At 56.7% G+C, this 18,120-nt stretch overlaps 3 protein-coding genes across 6 annotated transcripts; 2 read left to right on the forward strand and 1 right to left on the reverse strand.

Annotated features, from left to right (window-relative positions):
• Window positions 1-5,087: 5,087 nt before the first annotated feature.
• UBE2M (ubiquitin conjugating enzyme E2 M) lies at window positions 5,088-7,938 on the forward strand. Its single transcript, XM_036273895.1, has 6 exons — window positions 5,088-5,404; window positions 6,499-6,593; window positions 6,726-6,764; window positions 6,876-6,979; window positions 7,279-7,342; window positions 7,428-7,938. Exons 1-6 carry the CDS (start codon window positions 5,296-5,298, stop codon window positions 7,566-7,568), a joined length of 552 nt encoding a protein of 183 aa, XP_036129788.1. The 5' UTR covers window positions 5,088-5,295; the 3' UTR covers window positions 7,569-7,938.
• A 551-nt stretch (window positions 7,939-8,489) lies between these two features.
• On the forward strand, window positions 8,490-11,398 carry CHMP2A (charged multivesicular body protein 2A). 3 transcript variants are annotated; one of them, XM_036273892.1, is made up of 6 exons: window positions 8,490-8,685; window positions 9,693-9,884; window positions 10,578-10,757; window positions 10,829-10,959; window positions 11,046-11,107; window positions 11,194-11,398. In XM_036273892.1, the coding sequence occupies exons 2-6, from the start codon at window positions 9,717-9,719 to the stop codon at window positions 11,319-11,321; spliced, it is 669 nt and encodes a 222-aa protein (XP_036129785.1). In that variant the 5' UTR covers window positions 8,490-8,685; window positions 9,693-9,716; the 3' UTR covers window positions 11,322-11,398. The 3 variants fall into 3 exon arrangements, with proteins under 3 accessions (XP_036129785.1, XP_036129784.1, XP_036129786.1); XM_036273891.1 differs by having other exon boundaries at window positions 8,491-8,685; window positions 9,675-9,884; XM_036273893.1 differs by lacking the exon at window positions 8,490-8,685 and adding an exon at window positions 8,692-8,828 and having other exon boundaries at window positions 9,675-9,884.
• Window positions 11,399-11,976: 578 nt separating this feature from the next.
• Window positions 11,977-18,120, reverse strand: TRIM28 (tripartite motif containing 28). 2 transcript variants are annotated; one of them, XM_036273860.1, is made up of 17 exons: window positions 17,751-18,120; window positions 17,303-17,415; window positions 16,964-17,096; window positions 15,005-15,140; window positions 14,806-14,922; window positions 14,609-14,723; window positions 14,344-14,490; window positions 14,148-14,262; window positions 13,968-14,074; window positions 13,840-13,876; window positions 13,709-13,754; window positions 13,384-13,633; window positions 12,982-13,301; window positions 12,776-12,899; window positions 12,594-12,680; window positions 12,381-12,518; window positions 11,977-12,301 (listed from the first exon to the last, which is right to left on the reverse strand). In XM_036273860.1, the coding sequence occupies exons 1-17, from the start codon at window positions 18,118-18,120 to the stop codon at window positions 12,125-12,127; spliced, it is 2,532 nt and encodes an 843-aa protein (XP_036129753.1). In that variant the 3' UTR covers window positions 11,977-12,124. The 2 variants fall into 2 exon arrangements, with proteins under 2 accessions (XP_036129753.1, XP_036129754.1); XM_036273861.1 differs by lacking the exons at window positions 12,776-12,899; window positions 12,982-13,301 and having other exon boundaries at window positions 11,979-12,301.

Below are 18,120 nucleotides of genomic sequence, written 5' to 3' on the forward strand. Positions count from 1 at the left end.
TTGGATGTGTTTGTAAAACTTTAAACCTGGGAACATGTTCCTTAGCTGTAAAATCTGGAAGGTTTTATCTGGAAATACACATTTTTTCAAAACTTCCCCCTATTCTTGCGGGTTTACCTTCAGCAGATGCTGATGGTGGGGCCCCTCCTGATAGGACTCCAGCCAGTCTGGGAATAGGTCAGTGACAGGCCTGGGGCCAGTTCCCCAACCTTTTAGAGATTATTCCTATCCCCTAGGCTGCATTCTCTTCCCACCTTGGACCCATGCATATTCCCCAAGCCCCCCCCGCCGCTGGGAAGTCTCCATCAGGAGGGCAAGCCACAGGAAACATCCTGCCGGTGTGGGTTCAGCATCCTGCAGCCTTGACAGCTGGCCTTTTACCCACGGCATTGCCTCTTTTGCCCTTTTCCTTCCATCTCATTGGCCAGGCCCTTGACATAGCCCCCAACCACATAAGGAGGTGTTCTAGGTGCCAGAAACACAGGGTGAACAGCAGTGCCAAAGAAGGGATCTTCATCCCAACAGGGCCTCTGAACTGGAACCTAACCCCATTCTGGGCCCATATCAGCAGGCTGCCTTTGGCACGGTGGTTCCAGGAACAGCCTCTTAAGGCCTAGGTGTCAAAACTTCTTCCAGAGGCGCAGCTGGGCTTTTCCCTACTGCTTTGAGTTATCCTGGCCCCTAAAATTGGGGCCCTGGCATCAGGGAAAGACGACAAGCCAGCCTGGGCCAGAGGCTTCTGACTACCCTGCTACAAAAAGCAGGCTCCCTTTCTGACGCTACAAAGTCTTATTTAAAAGGGAAAAACAAAAAGTCATGCTTCTTGATCCCACCCTCTCTCTCCCCTCCATCACTCCTCCCCTCTCCCCAGCCAGGACAAGGGGCACTCTGGCATCCTCTACATCTGGCAAAATCAGCAGGTCCCCAGGCAAGGGCACTCCTGAGTGGCACAGTCCGGGAGGGGAGTGTCCCCTGGGCCCTGTAACAAAACTCACTCTCCTCTCTGACCACAAAGGGGACCTGCAGAATTACAAGAGAAGGTGGTCTGTGGGCCCTTAGGCAGAAGCTGGGAGAGTCAAGTTAGGGATGGTACTGGAACGGAGGTGGCCAGTGCTCTCAGATTGACTAACTAAACATTGCCAGAACTTTATAAATCCTGTAACAAGCCCTGGCCAGTTTGACTCAGCGGTTAGAGTGTCGGCCCATGGAACAGAGTCCTGGGTTTGGTTCCCGCTAAGGGCACATACCTGCAGCTTGTCCCCAACCCCGGTTGAGGTCATGTGGGTGGCAACTCGATGTGTCTCTCGCATTGATGTTTCTCTCTCTGTGTGTCTCTTCCTCGCTCTCTCCCTCCCGCTCTATCTGAGGATAAATGCAAAATAAATAAATGAACAAACAAAAATCCTATAACATGAATTTTATAAGTCTGTATGGCTTTTAGAAACAGAAACAGAAAACAAGAAAACTCTCATGTTTTGATCATCTTAGTGTTGTGAAAAAACCTGTACAGATACAGCTACATAAGAAATGAAATTACACACAGAATAGCAACATGAAAAGCCAGGGCCTCAAATCTGAAGCCTTGAGAAGTGCACAAATGCACCTGCAAAACCAGCCTTCTGAGAAGAAACATGAAGAGCAATGTGAGAGCCACCCATGAAAGGCTATTTCTGCAAACGGCTGGGGTTATCCTTACAAGCTGGTCGTGAGAACCCAAGTGCTACTATACTATCAGTAAGACTCAGGCCTTGAACAGAATGACCACTTGGCCCCACATGGCCAGAACCAAAGGAGGAATCCAGAAGAAAGCCCAAGGCACTGACCAACTGGTGGAAGCCACAATTGTGCCCAGCAAGCCTGTCCGTGGATCATCTGTACCTGAGCCCAGCCTCCCCATGCCACATCCATTCAGTTATTCTAACTCCAGCCTCCCAAATCTCTAGTTCACTCCCAGTACTGCTCTGATCCCTGCCACCCATATCCAGTGTGGAAGTCCACAGCACTCAGCCTCCCTTCCCTGACTACTCCTGCCCCCACCGTTCCAAAATGGATAATATTTTCCCAGTGTCAGCTCCCAGGGGCTATGCTATGCTAACATCCCCAAATGCATGACCACCCTCACTCCTCACCTATCGTGTTCTGCCCTGTCCCTCCAAGGCTCTGACCCCGACTCCTCTCAGGGCCTTTGCACATGCCAAGACCTGTGCTGCCTCCTGAGAGGCTGCAGGCCCAGGGGCTACAGGCACCCCTGACACATAAACCAGAAGTGTCCCATTGCCACTTCCGTGGCCTTAAGGGTGACAAGAAAGACATAGCGACACCACTCCAATCCAACCCCCTGCCTCAGTTCCACCGTCCCCTCCCTCCCTGGTTCAGTCCCCACAGCCTCCTTTTCCCAGTATCTTTTGCACAGCTGAATCTAAGCCACAATGTTAGAGACCACACAAGTCGTTTTGGCTAGTCCAGCATCACCTCTCCAGAGTACCCATACCCTATGCACAGATGGGCGCTCAGTTGATGGACCTCAGCAACTGGCCTGAGGATGGATACATGGACCAGGCTGGCCAAAAGAAAACCCCCCGAGACTTTGGCTACAAACATCAGGATGGTCATTAACCCTCATGTGGAAATGTGTTTTATGAAAATACCCAGCAAGAGCCGAGGGGCTGACAACAACAGAGTTAGAGAACAGTCAGAGAAAAAGAGAGCTGAGTCTGGAGGGGCCCCCCCGATTTTCAGAACCAGTCATGTTTGAAGCCTGAGAACGCTGGCATGGTTTGCAAGTACATCAGCCCCAAGTCTAAGCTTTGAGGCGTCTGAGCCCCATGGTCACCCCAGCACATCTACAGCAATCAGCTCTCACTGGACTCAAGAAAAGATGCTGGGAATGTGAGGCTAGGACAACCAGTGGGCAGAAGGGGGCATGTAAGTTGGTGGCACTGAGAACGGAAAAGCCAGAAGGGAGCAGTTACAGAAATACAGCTGGGCCCTGGCCGGTTTGGCTCAATGGTTGGATCATCTGCCCACAAACCAATGATTTGCAAGTCCGATTCCGGTCAAGGGCTTGTACCTTAGTTGCCTTGGCTGTGGTTTGTCCTACCCCTGGTGGGTCGTGTGGGAGGCAACTAGTGGATGTGGTTCTATCACATCCATGTTTCTCTGTCTTTCTCTCCCTTCCTCCTGCTCTGATAATAAATAGAAATATATATATACATACACACACACATATATATGTATGTATATACACACACACTTGAATAAGAAATAAAAATATTTTTTAAAGGGAACAAAAAAGAGGCCCTGGCCGGTTTGGCTCAGCAGTTGGAGCATCAGCCTGCAGACCAGAGTCCCGGGTTCAGTTCCTGCTAGGGGCACACGTCAAATAAAAATTAAAAAAAGAAATACAGCTGGGCCCTGGCCTTTTTTGGCTCAGCAGTTAGAGCGTGGGTCCCGCGGATTCCATTCCCGTCAAGGGCATATACCTCCGTTACTATTCATCCCCGGCCCTGGTTGGGGTCCTGCGGAGGCAGCCACACGATGTGTCCCTTTCACGTGGATGTTTCTCTGTCTCCCTCCCACTCTATCTAAACAAAAATGGAAAAATGTCCTCGGGTGAAAATTAAAAAAAATATATATATACAGCTAGGATTAGTCCACAGAGCCCAGGGACGTCAAAGGTACCCAGCACCCAAGGGGCAGAGCCTCCGCAGAGGCTGGGGTCAGGAAGGACGCCAGACCAGGATCCGAGGAGGTGGAGGCCACTCGCTGGATTGAGAAAGGGGCTGGAGTGGACCTCAGGTCCGGTCCAAGGAGGCGCTGGAGATGAGGAGGCGTCAGGGCAAGTCTGCCGAAGAGAGAACCACGAGTCTGGGCCGGGGTCGATGGCGAAGAAGAGGCCGTGAGCACGCCTACCCAACCCCAACTGGAATCAGGACTGCGTGTCCACAGCACTCCGAGAAGTCACGGCTCGTCTCCTCCGCGGCCGAAGGGGACGTGCCGCGGGAGCCGCCCTGGGACACGGAAGGTCCGAGCGTCAGAGCCCCAGCCGACCACACCGGCACCGCCTGCCGGACCTAGCTCCTCACCGCCAAACGGTTTCCGCGGTGACAGCCCGAACTCGCAGAACCGCCAACGCCTCTTCCTCCCGCCCTCCGGAACACGCCGAGCTGTGATTGGAAAAGAGGCTATGCCCGCCCACAACCCCCTGGAACACCGAACACGCCCAGGGCGGTCCCGCCCCCCAAGTTCCCCCGGCATAATTCTCCATAGTGCTAACCACGCTTTGGTACAATACATGTTTTGTTACTTTACCTCAACTAGAATCTCCGCCAGCGGGTTGTTGGGACTTGCGATGGGACACGAGGGTGCTACACCTGGCACCCTCTGGACAACGCCCCCGGCTTCATCTCAGGCTCTAGCCCGCCGCAATCACCATACTTGTCTGTGACCTCCGGGCTAAGGGCCTCATTTGACCAACCCCCGCCGCGATCGGCACGTAGGAATGGCTGGACCGCGAGCGAAGCGGCCTGCATCTGCCCCACTTAAAGATGGCGGCGACACCGTCCTGTGCCTGCACCCGCGAGCGTTCCAGGAAGTGACGAAAACGACCCGCACGAGCGGAAATACTCGAGCCCAGCCGAAGGAGCCCGAACTCTAAGCCCCATAGCTGAGCAACGCTGGGCGGGGACGGCGACGGCGGCAGGGGCTGCGCAGGCGCAGGCGCACAGCGCAGACCGAGCGGGAAGAGCCGAAGCGCACTGGAGGCGGAAATATCCGAGGTGCTGAGGCGCCCGAGGCCGTTGCGGACCTCCGCGCCGAAGCCGCTCCTACCGCGGAAGCCCAGCCTCCTCCAGTACACGGCCGCCGCCACTGCGGCCGCCACCGTCTCCTCCCACATCAAGCCGCATCCTCTTCGAGGAGGGAGCGAGTGAGCGAGAAGGCGGTGCGGCCCAGGGAGCCCGCGTCCGCAGCCACAGCTGGGCCTGAGAGACCAGAGCGGACGAGTGGGCGGAGGGAGCGACCGGCTGGGGGCGGGGCTGAGCGGGCCGAGACCAGCCGAGTCGGCCCGACTACCGCCGAGCGAGGCCGAGGCGCCGGGCCAGGCCGGAGCCGGACTACGGGAGCCGACGCGGGCCGCGCGGTGGGCGCGGAGCAGCGCGGCAGGCCGGACGGGCCGCGGCAGCAGCGGAGGAGGCCGCGTCGGTCGGTCCGAGTGGCGGAGGCGGCGCGGGCGGCGGCGGGGGGCCGGGTGGCCGGGGTCCCGGGCCCCGCAGCGGCGGCGGCGGCGGCAGCAGGATGATCAAGCTGTTCTCGCTGAAGCAGCAGAAGAAGGAGGAGGAGTCGGCGGGCGGCACCAAGGGCAGCAGCAAGAAGGCGTCGGCGGCGCAGCTGCGGATCCAAAAGGGTAGGGAGTCGGGGATGGGGTTGGGGGTCGGAAGTCAGGGCCTTGGGTAGGATGAAGAGGGAGTCAGGAGTGGGGTAATGCATTCGTCGGGAGTGAGCGGTGTCAGAGACTGGGAGGCCGAGGATGTGGGGTGTCGGAGGTCAGGGCCTGGGCTTTTGAGGCTATGGTGGATCAGAGGTGAGGTAATGCAGTCACGGGGGATTCCGAGATTGGGGGCACAGGATGGGGCATTTAAGATATTCAGAAAGTCAAGCGTTTGGTATTGGGGGCTGGGGACTTAGTCCGGAGTCAGACAGGAACCTGTATAGCAACAGAGGAGGTGGGGTTAGTAGGGTCCAGGGACTGGGGATGGGAGTGGGAGAGGATTTTGTATATTATGCTGGGGTCACTGGAATATGAGAGTCAGATGGGGTGGAGTAGGTTTCAGGACCTGGGATTCATGGGGTCTGAGGATTTGGGTAACAGTTGAAGGAGGAAGGAATGCTGGGTGTCAGAATCAGACAACAGTGGTATAGGGTAGGGGGCTGGGGACTCACAGGTCTGGTGGTCAGACAGGAACTTGGGTTTGGGATGACAGGTAGACAGAAGAGAAGAGGGACAAGTGGGACCCAGGATTGGGGAGGGAATGATTTGGGGTATGAGGGGCAGGGTCCTTAAGTTTGGGTGGACAAGTGGGGACTAGCAGGGTCCACTAGAGAGTGGAGGTCATGGCTGGGGATTCTCGGGTTTGGAGTAGTCAGAGGCTCTTGGGGACCACTTGGAAGTGGGGTCTGTTAGGAGCTGGGCTGGGGGACCTAGCTGTTGGGAGCTGTGGATTCAGAAGAGTTGGAGCTTATCCTGGGGCAGACTGTAGGACACAGCCACAATTAAATTTGCACGTTTGGGTTATGCTGTGTATCTGGAAGATCTTGCTTGGAGACTTGGGAGCAAAAAGCAGAGAGGGTTGGGGATGTGGGGCACAGCCCAGGATAGAGCCTTAGAGTCCTACAGGAGGCCATGGGGGTTCTGCTGGTATCTGCACCTACCCTGAGCACCCTCCTCTCTTCTCCCCCTTTTCCCTCTTTGTTCTCTTTCTCTGCTGTGTGCAAACCCAGACATAAACGAGCTGAACCTGCCCAAGACCTGTGATATCAGCTTCTCAGATCCGGACGACCTCCTCAACTTCAAGCTGGTTATCTGTCCTGATGAGGTGAGGGCACACTCAGCTAGATGTCCAGGCACTGGCTGGGCAAGTGGCCTCATCTTGAGTAGGGAGACCTGGTTCACCGGCCAGGCCCTGCAGGTTAGAGCCCTAAGGTCCTCCTCTTCTCTCCCCTTGCAGGGCTTCTACAAGAGCGGGAAGTTTGTGTTCAGTTTTAAGGTGAGTCTCAGATGGGCAGGGGTGGCTCCCTGGGCTGAAGAGGCAACAGCTCAGGCCCCAGCCAGGAACTACCAGGGCACCTATCCACCTTCTCTTTTTTCCTGGAGCCAGGTGGGCCAGGGTTACCCGCATGACCCCCCCAAGGTGAAGTGTGAGACGATGGTCTATCATCCCAACATTGACCTCGAGGGCAACGTCTGCCTCAACATCCTCAGGTGAACGCACTGTCTCTCCACTGTTCTCCCCAGCCCTGCCTGCCAGGCCCCCTCATGACCTTGCACTGAACCAGTGTCCATCCCTTTCCTCCCTCTGTGGTCATGTGCCCCTGTGTCTCTTCATTTCCATGCTTTCTTCCTCATGGCCTGGCTTTATCCCTGGCCTGTGCTGCTTGGCACCCACCCGCTAGCCTTACATCTGAACTGTCCTGTGCCCTGGGCCTGACCTGTCGAGTCCTAGCAGGGCTGTGGCAGCTTCCCACCCATCAGCCCCTGAACCTGATGCTCTCTACCCACAGAGAGGATTGGAAACCAGTCCTTACGATAAACTCCATAATTTATGGCCTGCAGTATCTCTTCTTGGTGAGTAGGGGTTGGTGGGTAAGGCCTGGAGAGGTTGGCTCTTCTGCCCTTTGGGCCTGTTGACCCCCACCCATACTGGCCACAGGAGCCCAACCCTGAAGACCCACTGAACAAGGAAGCTGCTGAGGTCCTGCAGAACAACCGGCGTCTGTTTGAGCAGAACGTGCAGCGTTCCATGCGGGGTGGCTACATCGGCTCCACCTATTTTGAGCGCTGCCTGAAATAGGGTCATCAAGCACCCACCCCTGCCAGGGCCACCAGCCCCGGCGTCCCCTGCAAATATTTATTGGGGGCCACAGGTGGGGGGATTGGGACAGCAGGTAGGGTAATCCCATGCCCTGCCTTTGCCTCCCCTTCCTGCCACCGGCTCCTAGTTATTTTTTTTTTAACCACCATGTGATTAAGGTCGGCACGCAGCCTCCTCCCGACCCGCTCAGCGATGGGAAATGAATTGGCTTGCCCCGCTGGGTGCCATCCAGCCTCCCACTCTGGGCTCTGGGGTGGGTGGCCAAGGGGACTGGGTGGCTGGGGCTCTGCCACCCCATTCCTCCACCACTGGAGGTCCCACCAGGCTATTAAAGGGTAATGTTACTGCATGGCCTCTGCCTCTTCCTTCTGTGGGGTGGGAGGGACTGGTGATGTCCACCAGGGCTCTTGTAACGAGTGTGGTCCCAGGTAGCACTTGGGGCACCCCTCAGTAGTGTTCCCAGTGTTGAAGGCTGGGTGGGATGATTCCACTCTGGTGAAGAAAAGGTGGGATCCAGTTACCAGTAGATTTCTCGCTAGTAAACCAACTATGGGGAAAGTAGCACCACCCACTGCTGCCCCCTTCTGCCATGAGTAGACCAGTGGAGGAGAGCCCTGCCTGGTGCTACCAAGTGCCTGAGGTCTGTAAACGTCAGAGAATGGTCAGAGTCCCTTGAATGAACTGGGTCCTCTGGTGGGTGATATGGTGGGATTTAGGGCCTCTGGGATCCGGAGGTGAGGGTGGCGGGTATTGGAAGGCGCACCGGCTCTGCCTCAGTCCACTACTCTGGGCGTGGCTCGGCTACCAGGGGCGGGACGAGAACCTGTGCACACCTTCCTGCCTACTGCGGGGAAACGGAAAACAGTGCGCATGCGCGTGGGCGCCGGCCAGTGGCAGAGCGCGTGCGCCCGCGTGCTCTTGCCACCTCCCCGCGTTCGGGATACAGGCGGGGCCTTTGACGTCAGGTTGTTTAATCCGGAAACGGCGGCGACGGCACAAGCCACAGAACCGAGGGGCTGTCGTCGGTAGGCGCAACAGAGATCCCAGCAAGAGACTCGTAACCCGGAAGCGGAAGCCGGTCCCCGTCCCAGCTTCGGTGAGTGGTCCCTGCTGGGCCTCGGGTCCCGGGTGTGCGCGTGGGCGGCCCGATACCAAGGTATTCTCCCGGATCTTGGGCAGCCTCGCCTTTCCCGGGACCCTGGCCTCACTGTCCGTGGGCCAGTCGCCTCCTTGTTCTCGGTACGCGGGGCCCCCACCGCCCAGACCCTGGTTAGACAAGAGCCCCACTGCCCACCCTCCCATCGGTGTACTGGGGTCCCCGACGCCCGTCCAAGTGTACTTTCTGCACCAGGTACCCTCAGCGTTCAGGGTCTCCCAATCCTAATTCCGTCCATATGCTGTCAGCTTGGCACTCGGGGTCTCCACGTATTTTGCCCTCTCGTAAGGAGCCCCCACTACTGTCCTCCTAGTATTCAGGGTCCCTAATACCCTCGTGTACTCCCCAACCGTCCACCTCGTCTCCATCCAATAGAGAGAACAGGGCGCCTCCCCATCCCCGCGGAGAGGGAGGCCGAAGCCTTCAGCCTCGGTGGGGCACTGTATTGGAGGAGCTGGGTGGGAACAACAGTGTGATAGCTTTTGGGCCTGGCTGTCTCCACTGTATCCCTGGGGGTACCCTGATATTTCTGGCTGCATTCCTTTGGCTTTCCATTCCCGCCTCCTCTGCCTGTTCACCCCTTCTCGTTTTTTGTGTTGGTTTTTTTTCCAATCCTCAACGGAGGACACTTCCATATTTTGTTCAGATAGAGTGGGAGGGAGGGAGAGAGAAACATCGATGTGAAAGAGACACATCGAGTGGTTGCCACCCGCACGGCCCAATCAGGGTCAGGGACAATCTGCAACCGAGGTATGTGCCCTTAAAGGGAACCGAACCCAGGTCTCTCTGGACCGCAGGCCGACGCTCTAACCGCTGAGCCAAACCAGCCAGGGCCACCTCTTCTAGTTTTGTACACCTCCAGCTGCCCCGCGCTTCCATATATACTGACTCTTGCCACCTTTCTGGGCCCCATACCAACCCACATATAGACTTCGCACTTGTCCCAGGCCCACTGGCTTGCTTCTGACGTCATGGACCTGTTATTTGGGCGCCGGAAAACGCCGGAGGAGCTGCTGAGGCAGAACCAACGGGCCCTGAACCGCGCTATGAGAGAGCTGGACCGTGAGCGGCAGAAGCTAGAGACCCAGGAGAAGAAAATCATTGCAGACATCAAAAAGATGGCGAAGCAGGGCCAGATGGTGAGCTCAGTTGGGCAGGGGCTGCAACACAGGGCTAGGTCATATGCTGGTCAGGCACTGCTAAGGACAGCAAGCAGCATAGACAGGACACCAACAGATAGGTGCTTTGAGGGAAGTGGAGTGAAGGGTGAACAAGGCTTCCCTAAGCTGGGGGTTCATAAAGGCTGCCTCCCAGGAGGTGGTATCAGAGGCAAACCTTGGTGAGAAAAAAAGAGACGGTGGAGATCCAAGCAATACTAGATGAGAGAAAGTCATAGGTGAGCTCTGTAGAAGGGGAGGTGAAGGAGTTACTGCAGGAGACATGGCCTGGAGTATTCTGACCTGCAGGCTGAGAGGAGTCTGCCTGAACCAGTAGTGAGCAGAGCCCAGGTGGGTGATGGGTTTGGGCCTAAGCAGCTGGGTTGAAGTGATGCCATTTCCTGGGATGGGGAAGGCCAATAAGAGATTTGGTAACAACAACTGTGATTTGGGTAAGTTGAAAACTCGCACGCCTACAATGAAGTAGAGGGGGAGGCAGATTTTTTTGCCCAGGATGGAAAGTCAGGAATGGTTGTGAAGTCAATGGAGGGACTCCAGACAGGGTCAGGGAAGTGAGAACCCGACGGAATGGCTGGGAGGGAGCGGTTTAGCAACATGGAGGTCTCTGAAGTTCTCTGTGTAAATTGTGGATCCCTGCCACCTTTGCTCCCTCAGGATGCTGTTCGCATCATGGCAAAGGACCTGGTGCGCACACGTCGCTATGTGCGGAAGTTTGTGCTGATGCGGGCCAATATCCAGGCTGTCTCTCTCAAGATCCAGACACTCAAGTCTAACAACTCAATGGCACAAGCCATGAAGGGGGTCACCAAGGCCATGGGCACCATGAACAGACAGGTGAGTCTTTTCCCATACCCCTCACTACCCCCAAACCTCAGGTACCACACTCACCCTCCCCCCACTTGCAGCTGAAGTTGCCCCAAATCCAGAAGATCATGATGGAGTTTGAGAGGCAGGCAGAGATCATGGACATGAAGGAGGAGATGATGAATGATGCCATTGATGATGCCATGGGTGATGAAGAAGATGAAGAGGAGAGGTTTGTGGACACCAGGTGCAAGGGTAGGAATAGAGGCCTGGACCTCACAGAGGATTAACCCTCATAGTTCCTCTTCTCTATCCCAGTGATGCTGTTGTATCCCAAGTCCTGGATGAGCTGGGACTGAGCCTGACAGATGAGCTTTCCAGTGAGTGCTCCAAATCTTGGGCTTTGACACCCCCCCCAACCCCTCCCTCCTGCTCCTACATGGGCTCTAATTCCCTCTCCCTGCAGACCTGCCCTCCACCGGAGGCTCACTCAGTGTGGCTGCCAGTGGGAAGAAAGCAGAGCCTGCAGCCTCAGCCCTGGTGGATGCTGATGCAGACCTGGAGGAAAGGCTCAAGAACCTGCGGAGGGACTGACTGCTCTGGGCCACCCCAGGGGCCCAGTGGATGCATTTTCACTGTACCCTTTCTGTAATAAAAGAGATTGGACACTAGTTCCTGAGCCTATGTGACTGGCCTTGTGTAGGCCAGACTGGGGTCCCTTGGGCAGAAGTCACTCGGGGCTCTCAATGTTGGGCGGGTCAGCAGACCTGTCAAGAGATCAAGTGCCAAATGATCTGGTGGAGGGCAGGGATGAACAACCTCTTCCCGCCTCCAGTATCTCAGCCTCAATACTATCACTCCCAAGATGGGTGGCTCCTGGGATGAGTTCAGGCCTGTCTGCCAGGTATATAGTGCCCAACTCGGCTTGGCCCAATAGGAGTCTCAGCCCACCCAGCTCATAGAAATGGTTACAACCAAGTGCAGGAACATGACCACCAGATGGCACACAACTGATGCTTCATCCTGCCCACCTACAGGGCACACAGCCTTGTGTGTGCACCTTCCCAAATACCTCCTGAGGTGCTCCCCATATACCACAGGGGTCCAAGAGGGATGGTTGCTCCTCCCAACCCCCTGGATACCCAAATGGCTGGAGACAACTGACCCTACTCAGCCCACCACAGATTGGGGAGAATAGATGTAGAGACCAGGCCCCAGGAACACTGTCCCCACCAACCAAGGCCTGAGGAACTTGTGAAGTTTTTATTAAATCCACAGAAGTAAAAACCGTATTGTGAGGGGCTGGGGAATGGGGCTACCAAGGAGTAGGAGCCAAACCACCAGAGGGAAGGGCACGGGGGTGATAGAACAGATCCAGGCTGAGCTGGTTCAAAGCTTCAGGGGCCATCACCAGGGCCACTGGACAGCTCCTGGGCACTCAGGCTGGCACCAGGAAGGCTCAGTGGCGGAGGCTCCACCAGCACAGCAGAAAACTTGGTGTCACCAAAGGCCTCATTCATGCGAGTCTCAAAGAAGCGCTGCAGGCCAATGATTGACTGGACATCTGCCTTGTCCTGGACAGGAACATTCAGGAGATGGGTTCTCACTCTCCCCCAGGCCCCAGCCCCAGCCCAAGCCCCTCCAAAGACTCACCTCTGTCAGCTTGTTGAACTGCTTGAACATACGGCCCACATCCTGGGCAAACTCTTGAGGAGAGCTGTAGGGGGGTGACAACTTCTCCTGGAGACGGGCGCGAATCAGGGTCAGGTCCAAAGTACCACCAGGCTGATCCTACAAGGCAGAGCACACACAGGCTGAAGATGAGGCCAGGCCGGAAGCCCTGCCTACCCTTGTCCCAGGACTCACCACAGAAAAGCTGGAGTCAGTTGCCAGCTGGTGCAGGGGCCGGCATGGCTCATGGCAGAACAGTGCCAGCAGGACACGCTCACACTTCTGAGGGCAGTAGAGGGAGGACAAGTTAGAGCCATGGTGGAGGGTGGGGGGTACATGCAGCTACTGGGCAACCAAGGAAGTGGCCCCACCCTGACCTGCTGGTTGGCTGGGGAAAGCTTGGCCACCACACCACTGCTGTCACCACCATCCAGGCTCAGGCTGCCATCCTCCTCCTTCAGGTCAGGGAGGACGTGGCAGAGTGAGCAGCTCCACTCCTCCCTACAGGAGACGAGAGTGAAGAATTGCGCAGGACCTGTCCCCCCCCCGTCATCCCTGGCCCCTATATTCCACAGCCTCGCACCCTGGCACATCCTGCAGGGCCGGCAGGTGGCAGTCCAGGTGGAAGCAGAACTCGCACTGGTTGCACATGACCAGGTCACCTGGCTTCTGACACACACGGCAGATGGTGGCACTGTCATCCAGGGCACCCGGGCCACCAGCTGGGGCTGAGGTGCCCTCCGGAGCCACAACCTCCAGGCCAGAACTGGTGCTGCCACTGGGTGAGACCAGGCGGGGGCCCTCAGCACCAGGACCCTCTGCCAGGGCCATCAGCACAGGCTTGGTTTCAGGGCCCTCAGTGGCAGCAGGTGGGGCTCCAATGGCGGCCTCTGTCTCCTCCTCCTAAAAGGAAACGCTAGGGATTCAGCAGGGTGCAGGCGTCAAATGTTATTTGCAAGCCACAGTCCATTAAGGGCAGACTCACCTTAACAATGGCCATGCCTGGCAGGGGCTGGACACCGGTGGCTCCAGGTACAGTCCCAGGCTGTCCAGCAGCAGCAGCTGCAGCCCCACGCTCAATAACAATCAAGTTGTAATCCTCGGTGGTGCTGCCTGGGAAGACCTTGAAGACTGGCGGCTGGCTGTCAGCCGTGAGGTCAAGATCCAGGCGCTCAAGGCTCACCCGGGGTACCTTTCGCATGAGGCCACTCACTTCACCCTCACCTGAGCGGGACCTGTAGGTGCAGCTTGGTGTGAACACCAAACCCCCATCATTATGCCCACTTGTATCCAAAAGACAGCACACTCACCGTTTCATGCCTGACACATGGGGCTCCGCACTCAGGTAAGGATCATCTACTCGGAAAACAGAGAAGACAGTAGATGGGTGGAGCTAGAGCACGGGAGCTCTCCCATCTACGGGCACACCAGACCCACTCACCTGACATGTAGCCATAGCCTTCCTGCACATCCATGGGCTGCAGACAAAGCAGGTTGGACTTAAGTGGGTAGGCATCCCAGAGGACCACACCCCCTCCTCCCCACAGGGTCCCCCCTTCCCCTGCTCACCTGACTGCTGCCAGAACCCTGCTTGCTCAAAGGCCCTGGAGCCCGTGGAGGGGCCATGGGCGCAGGGCCTGTTGAGTTGGTGCCAGGACGCTCTGCCACAATCTTGCCTGCAGGAAAAACACATAAATAACAGTTCCTGGAAGGATGGCAAGGTGCAGCAAGAGGAAGACAAGGACGCACCGAAGGCCTCAGCGCTCTTGGTCCAGGCGTTGAGGTCCCACTGGAACTTCATCTCGCCCTGGGGTTCCACAGGGTCCACGATCATCTTTAGGGCACGGTGTAACTGGAAGTAGATCTGGGGACGGGACAGTGCGTGAGCTCACAGGCAGTGACCAAGGTTCCTGCAAGCCACCACCCAGGCACCCCCAACACACACCAACTTCTTGGAGAGCAGGAGAGCTGTGTTGTTGTCACTCTCCAGGGCCCAGGAGGCAAAGCGCAAGATGTGCTCCTGGTGCTTCTGAATCTTAGTCATGGTCCAGTGCTGCCGCTCCAGGCGCTCCTGCTGCCCCTCAGTCACCTTCTGCAGGTACAAGAAGGAGGTGTCAGGAGGAAAGTGGGCCTGAGAATTCCTCCCCATTCAAGGATAACAGCAGTAGCCAGCAAAGGATGCGTGCCCAGGACCCTACCCACAGGTGTACCTGGGCATCATTGACCAGCACTCGGCCTCGCTTGTTCAGTTCCTTCATGATCTGCAAAATGGCCATCTTAACATCCACCTGTACACGCTTCTGCACGTCGGACACTTGGCGAATCCTAGGGGGAAGGCGGGCCACATCAGGTCTGCTCGGGCAGGTGCTCACCTGGGGACATCCCTATGGCACTGGCATCCACTTACGAGCTGCGAACCTCCTTGGTGTTCTTCTGCAGTGTTGCGTGCTTGTCCCCAAGACGCTTCACCAGTGAGGCCAAGAGCTTGCGCTGGTTCCTCACTGCATCCTCCAGGAACTGGTATCTGAAGGCAGACAGAGATAGGCCTGGGCACTGAGCATGGGAACAGGCAGGGCCCCTGCCCCTACCCTCGCCTCAGGACTCACTGGTGGTCCTTGTGAGCATTGAGCTGGCAGTCCCGGCAAGTGAGGGTGTCGCAGCTCTCGCAGAACAGTACGAGGGGCTCATGCTTGTGCACATTGCAATACACTGTGCGTTCACCATCTCGGGACTTGGCTGGCCCTGAGGAAGGGGTACCATAAGGACAGAGCTCTTCCTCAGTACCTCCAACTCAGCCTCACTCCTTGCCTGTACTGCAACCCTGGGCTATCTATTATGAAACCCAGAATGCCCTGCAGCACTGGTCAGGGAAGAGACCAAGTCCCAGAGGCTAGATCCTTGCTCTCAAAACTCTGCCCCAAGCCTAACCAAGAGACACACACCCCCACACAGGTCAGGCCCACTTCCAGCTTCTGGAAGTGATAAGTGTGAGAATGATGACCTTTGGCAGGAAACCTACCCCTGCTGTTCTCTCTATTGGAACTTTCGCCAGGTGGACACTGCAGAGCTTCTCTGCCTCCAAACCCTTCCAACTCAGCCTCCCCTTCTCTACTCACAGCAGGTTCGGTCCAGCAGGAGAGTGAATACTGGCTACTGTGGTATCTCAGCACAAAGAATACTTCCTTCCTGGCACACAGAAAGCAAATCAGGGCCTAGAGACACTATTCAAAGTGTTTCCTCAGGAGCCATGCCTGGTGACCACCTCTCTCCTCCTGGTAAGAGAAGGCCATGGACCTCAGCAACCCACAGGCCCACAAGGGGCCTTGCAGAGCCTTCTCACACTGGGAGAGATGAGGTGTCAAACCAGGATCCTCAGAAAGGTACCACGCCCCACTTCTGTAGAGGATCCTGGGTACTCACTTATACAACTCAAACAATATACTACCATGTGGACGCCCTCCTGTCCCACCTCACAGCCTGTCACCATTATAAAGCTGCTTGGGTCCGGCCAGTGTGGCTCAGTGGTTAAGCGTTGCCCCGTGCACCAAGAGATCGCTGGTTCGATTCCCTGTCAGGGCACATGCCCAGGTTGCGGGCCAAATCCCCAGTTGGGGGAACATGCTGGAGATGGCCAATCGATTTTCTCTGTCATCGATGTTTCAATCTCTCTTTCCCTCTCCCTTCCTCTCTCTAAAATCAATAGAAGGCAAAAAAAAAAAAAAAAGTTTCTTGGTAGTCTGTTCCACTTTCCTTTCCAAAACCAAAAACATCAAGACTATACCAATCCAGCCTAAGATAGACCAGATCTCAGCTCCTCCAATATTGCCTCCTCCTGCACCCTAACCTGTGCCTAAAACTCTAGATCCCCTGCAGACCTCTGCCCTTCCCTCCTGGGGCTCCATGCCCCACAACCACCACCTCCATTCTCATCTTCCTCTGAGCTGAAGTAGCCACAGTGTAACTACCAAAAGCCTACCAAAAACCTAGACAGATTCAGAAAACTATCAAGCCTGTCCTCATACCACTGCCAGCACACTCACAGAAAGACATATAAACCCAACTGAACTTTAAAGCATCTACAACCCCAGAACAAACACTTTCAGGACTCATTGTCAGTAGTAGCCTGAAGGTTCTCACAGCTTGTGGCCCAGAAGCCTTTCTCCTGGAGTCTAAACCAGGTGCCAGGCAACCCAGGTCAAAGCAGCCCCTCACATCCTTTCCCAGAGACCTTTCATTTCATTACCTGCATGTACTAGTTCCCCCACCACTGGGATCTACCCCCTACCTGGAGGCTTCCCTGTTGAGCTTCCATGATCCTCTGTACAACCACTGACACACTGAGGTCCCCCGTAGTACTCCCCCCCCCCCCCCCGCCTATGGCCTTTCCCCTCCCACCTAGACCAGCAGAGACTAGGTATCGGAGCCCCAGTGTCCCCAATTCTGCCACCTGAACTTTCAGGTAGTGCCCCCTAGAGAAGCTCCAGAGGCCCATCCACAATCTGCAACCGCATCATGAACAGAAGATGTACTATAGCAACCCGAGCCACTCCTTCCACTTTGCATACCAGTGGAGCGCACAGTGTGGTCCTTGGTGTACTTCACCCTCTGGTGTGCCTCCACACAAGTCTCACACAGCGGCTCGGAGCACTCCACACAGTAGCTGGTAGCTGGGGCGTTATCCTCACAGCTGGTGCAGCACTGCTAGGCAAAGACAAAATCAGGAAACAAGCAAAACGGGCCGCGGTTACATCCCAAAAAGTTTAAGGTAAGGTGGTGCCTTTACAGCCTGCCTAGAGCCTCACAGTGCAAGGAGAATAAAGCCTGGAACTGGTTAAACATGTCCCTGAACTACTACTCCCTCCCCATGGCCAAGGCATCCTGGGGGTTGCTAAGGCATGACATACCTGATTCGCATCCTGGGAGTCAGTGGGAGCCTTGCTGCCACTGTCGCGCATGAAATAATTCTCCACAATGTCTTTTGAGAAACATTGCTGTTTGCACACAGGACAGTCCACGACTGCGAAGAGTGGGAACCAATAAAATCATCTCATGTTTGTGCGCAGAATATACCCCCATCCACCTACTGGACCCAATCTCGGCCCCGTGAAGCTGCGCCACCCCTCACCTCCCACAGCAGGAGCCAAACTCTTTTACCAAACTAGAAACAGAAGCCCCATCCCAACGCACGGCGGACATCCCACTATGCGCACCCCATCCGACCCAGCGCTCCCAGGTCACTATCCTTGCGCACAGGCGACCATACACCAAGGCCACGCTTAAAAGCAAGCCCCATCCTGCGCCCGCAGACGAAATCGAAGGCGGAGTGTGGGGGAGGGGCCCTCCACGACTCACCGGCCCCGTCGCCCGCCGCCCCGGCCTCCCCCGAGCTGTTGGCGGTGGATGGCGCCGGGGGCCCGAGGCAGGCGCTGCAGGCCGAGTGCAGGCAAGGCAGCAGGCGCGGTTCCCTCTCGGGCCGCAGACGCTCCCGGCACACGCCGCAGTTCTCCAGCAGCTCCAGTGCCTCGCCGCCGCCGCCCCCAGCGGGCGACGACGCCGAGGCGGAGGCGGAGGCCGAGGCCGAGGCCGAGGCCGCAGTCGAAGTTGCGGCCGCGGCCGCAGCGGGGGCGCGTTTCTCGCCACCCGCCGAGCCTTCGCCCGGACCTGGGCTGCTCGAGGCGGCTGTCGCCGCCGCCGCGGAGGCCGCTGCCGCCGAGGCCGCCAT

The sequence above is a fragment of the Molossus molossus genome, unplaced genomic scaffold (assembly GCF_014108415.1).
Source record: "Molossus molossus isolate mMolMol1 unplaced genomic scaffold, mMolMol1.p scaffold_m16_p_21, whole genome shotgun sequence".
NCBI classification, from domain to species: domain Eukaryota; kingdom Metazoa; phylum Chordata; class Mammalia; order Chiroptera; family Molossidae; genus Molossus; species Molossus molossus.

Excerpts from the sequence above, each read along its gene's own strand:
- TRIM28 (XM_036273860.1), bottom strand. The coding sequence starts at position 18,120 with ATGGCGGCCTCGGCGGCAGCGGCCTCCGCGGCGGCGGCGACAGCCGCC. Across the intron at positions 17,416-17,750 it reads GGCGGCGGGCGACGGGGCCG|TCGTGGACTGTCCTGTGTGC; the intron begins GTGAGTCGTGGA and ends CACTCTTCGCAG. Across the intron at positions 14,075-14,147 it reads CAAGAGCGCTGAGGCCTTCG|GCAAGATTGTGGCAGAGCGT; the intron begins GTGCGTCCTTGT and ends TTTTTCCTGCAG.
- CHMP2A (XM_036273892.1), top strand. The coding sequence starts at position 9,717 with ATGGACCTGTTATTTGGGCGCCGGAAAACGCCGGAGGAGCTGCTGAGG. Across the intron at positions 10,758-10,828 it reads TGGGCACCATGAACAGACAG|CTGAAGTTGCCCCAAATCCA; the intron begins GTGAGTCTTTTC and ends CCCCACTTGCAG. Across the intron at positions 10,960-11,045 it reads GAAGAAGATGAAGAGGAGAG|TGATGCTGTTGTATCCCAAG; the intron begins GTTTGTGGACAC and ends TCTCTATCCCAG.
- UBE2M (XM_036273895.1), top strand. The coding sequence starts at position 5,296 with ATGATCAAGCTGTTCTCGCTGAAGCAGCAGAAGAAGGAGGAGGAGTCG. Across the intron at positions 6,594-6,725 it reads TGGTTATCTGTCCTGATGAG|GGCTTCTACAAGAGCGGGAA; the intron begins GTGAGGGCACAC and ends CTCCCCTTGCAG. Across the intron at positions 6,980-7,278 it reads GTCTGCCTCAACATCCTCAG|AGAGGATTGGAAACCAGTCC; the intron begins GTGAACGCACTG and ends CTCTACCCACAG.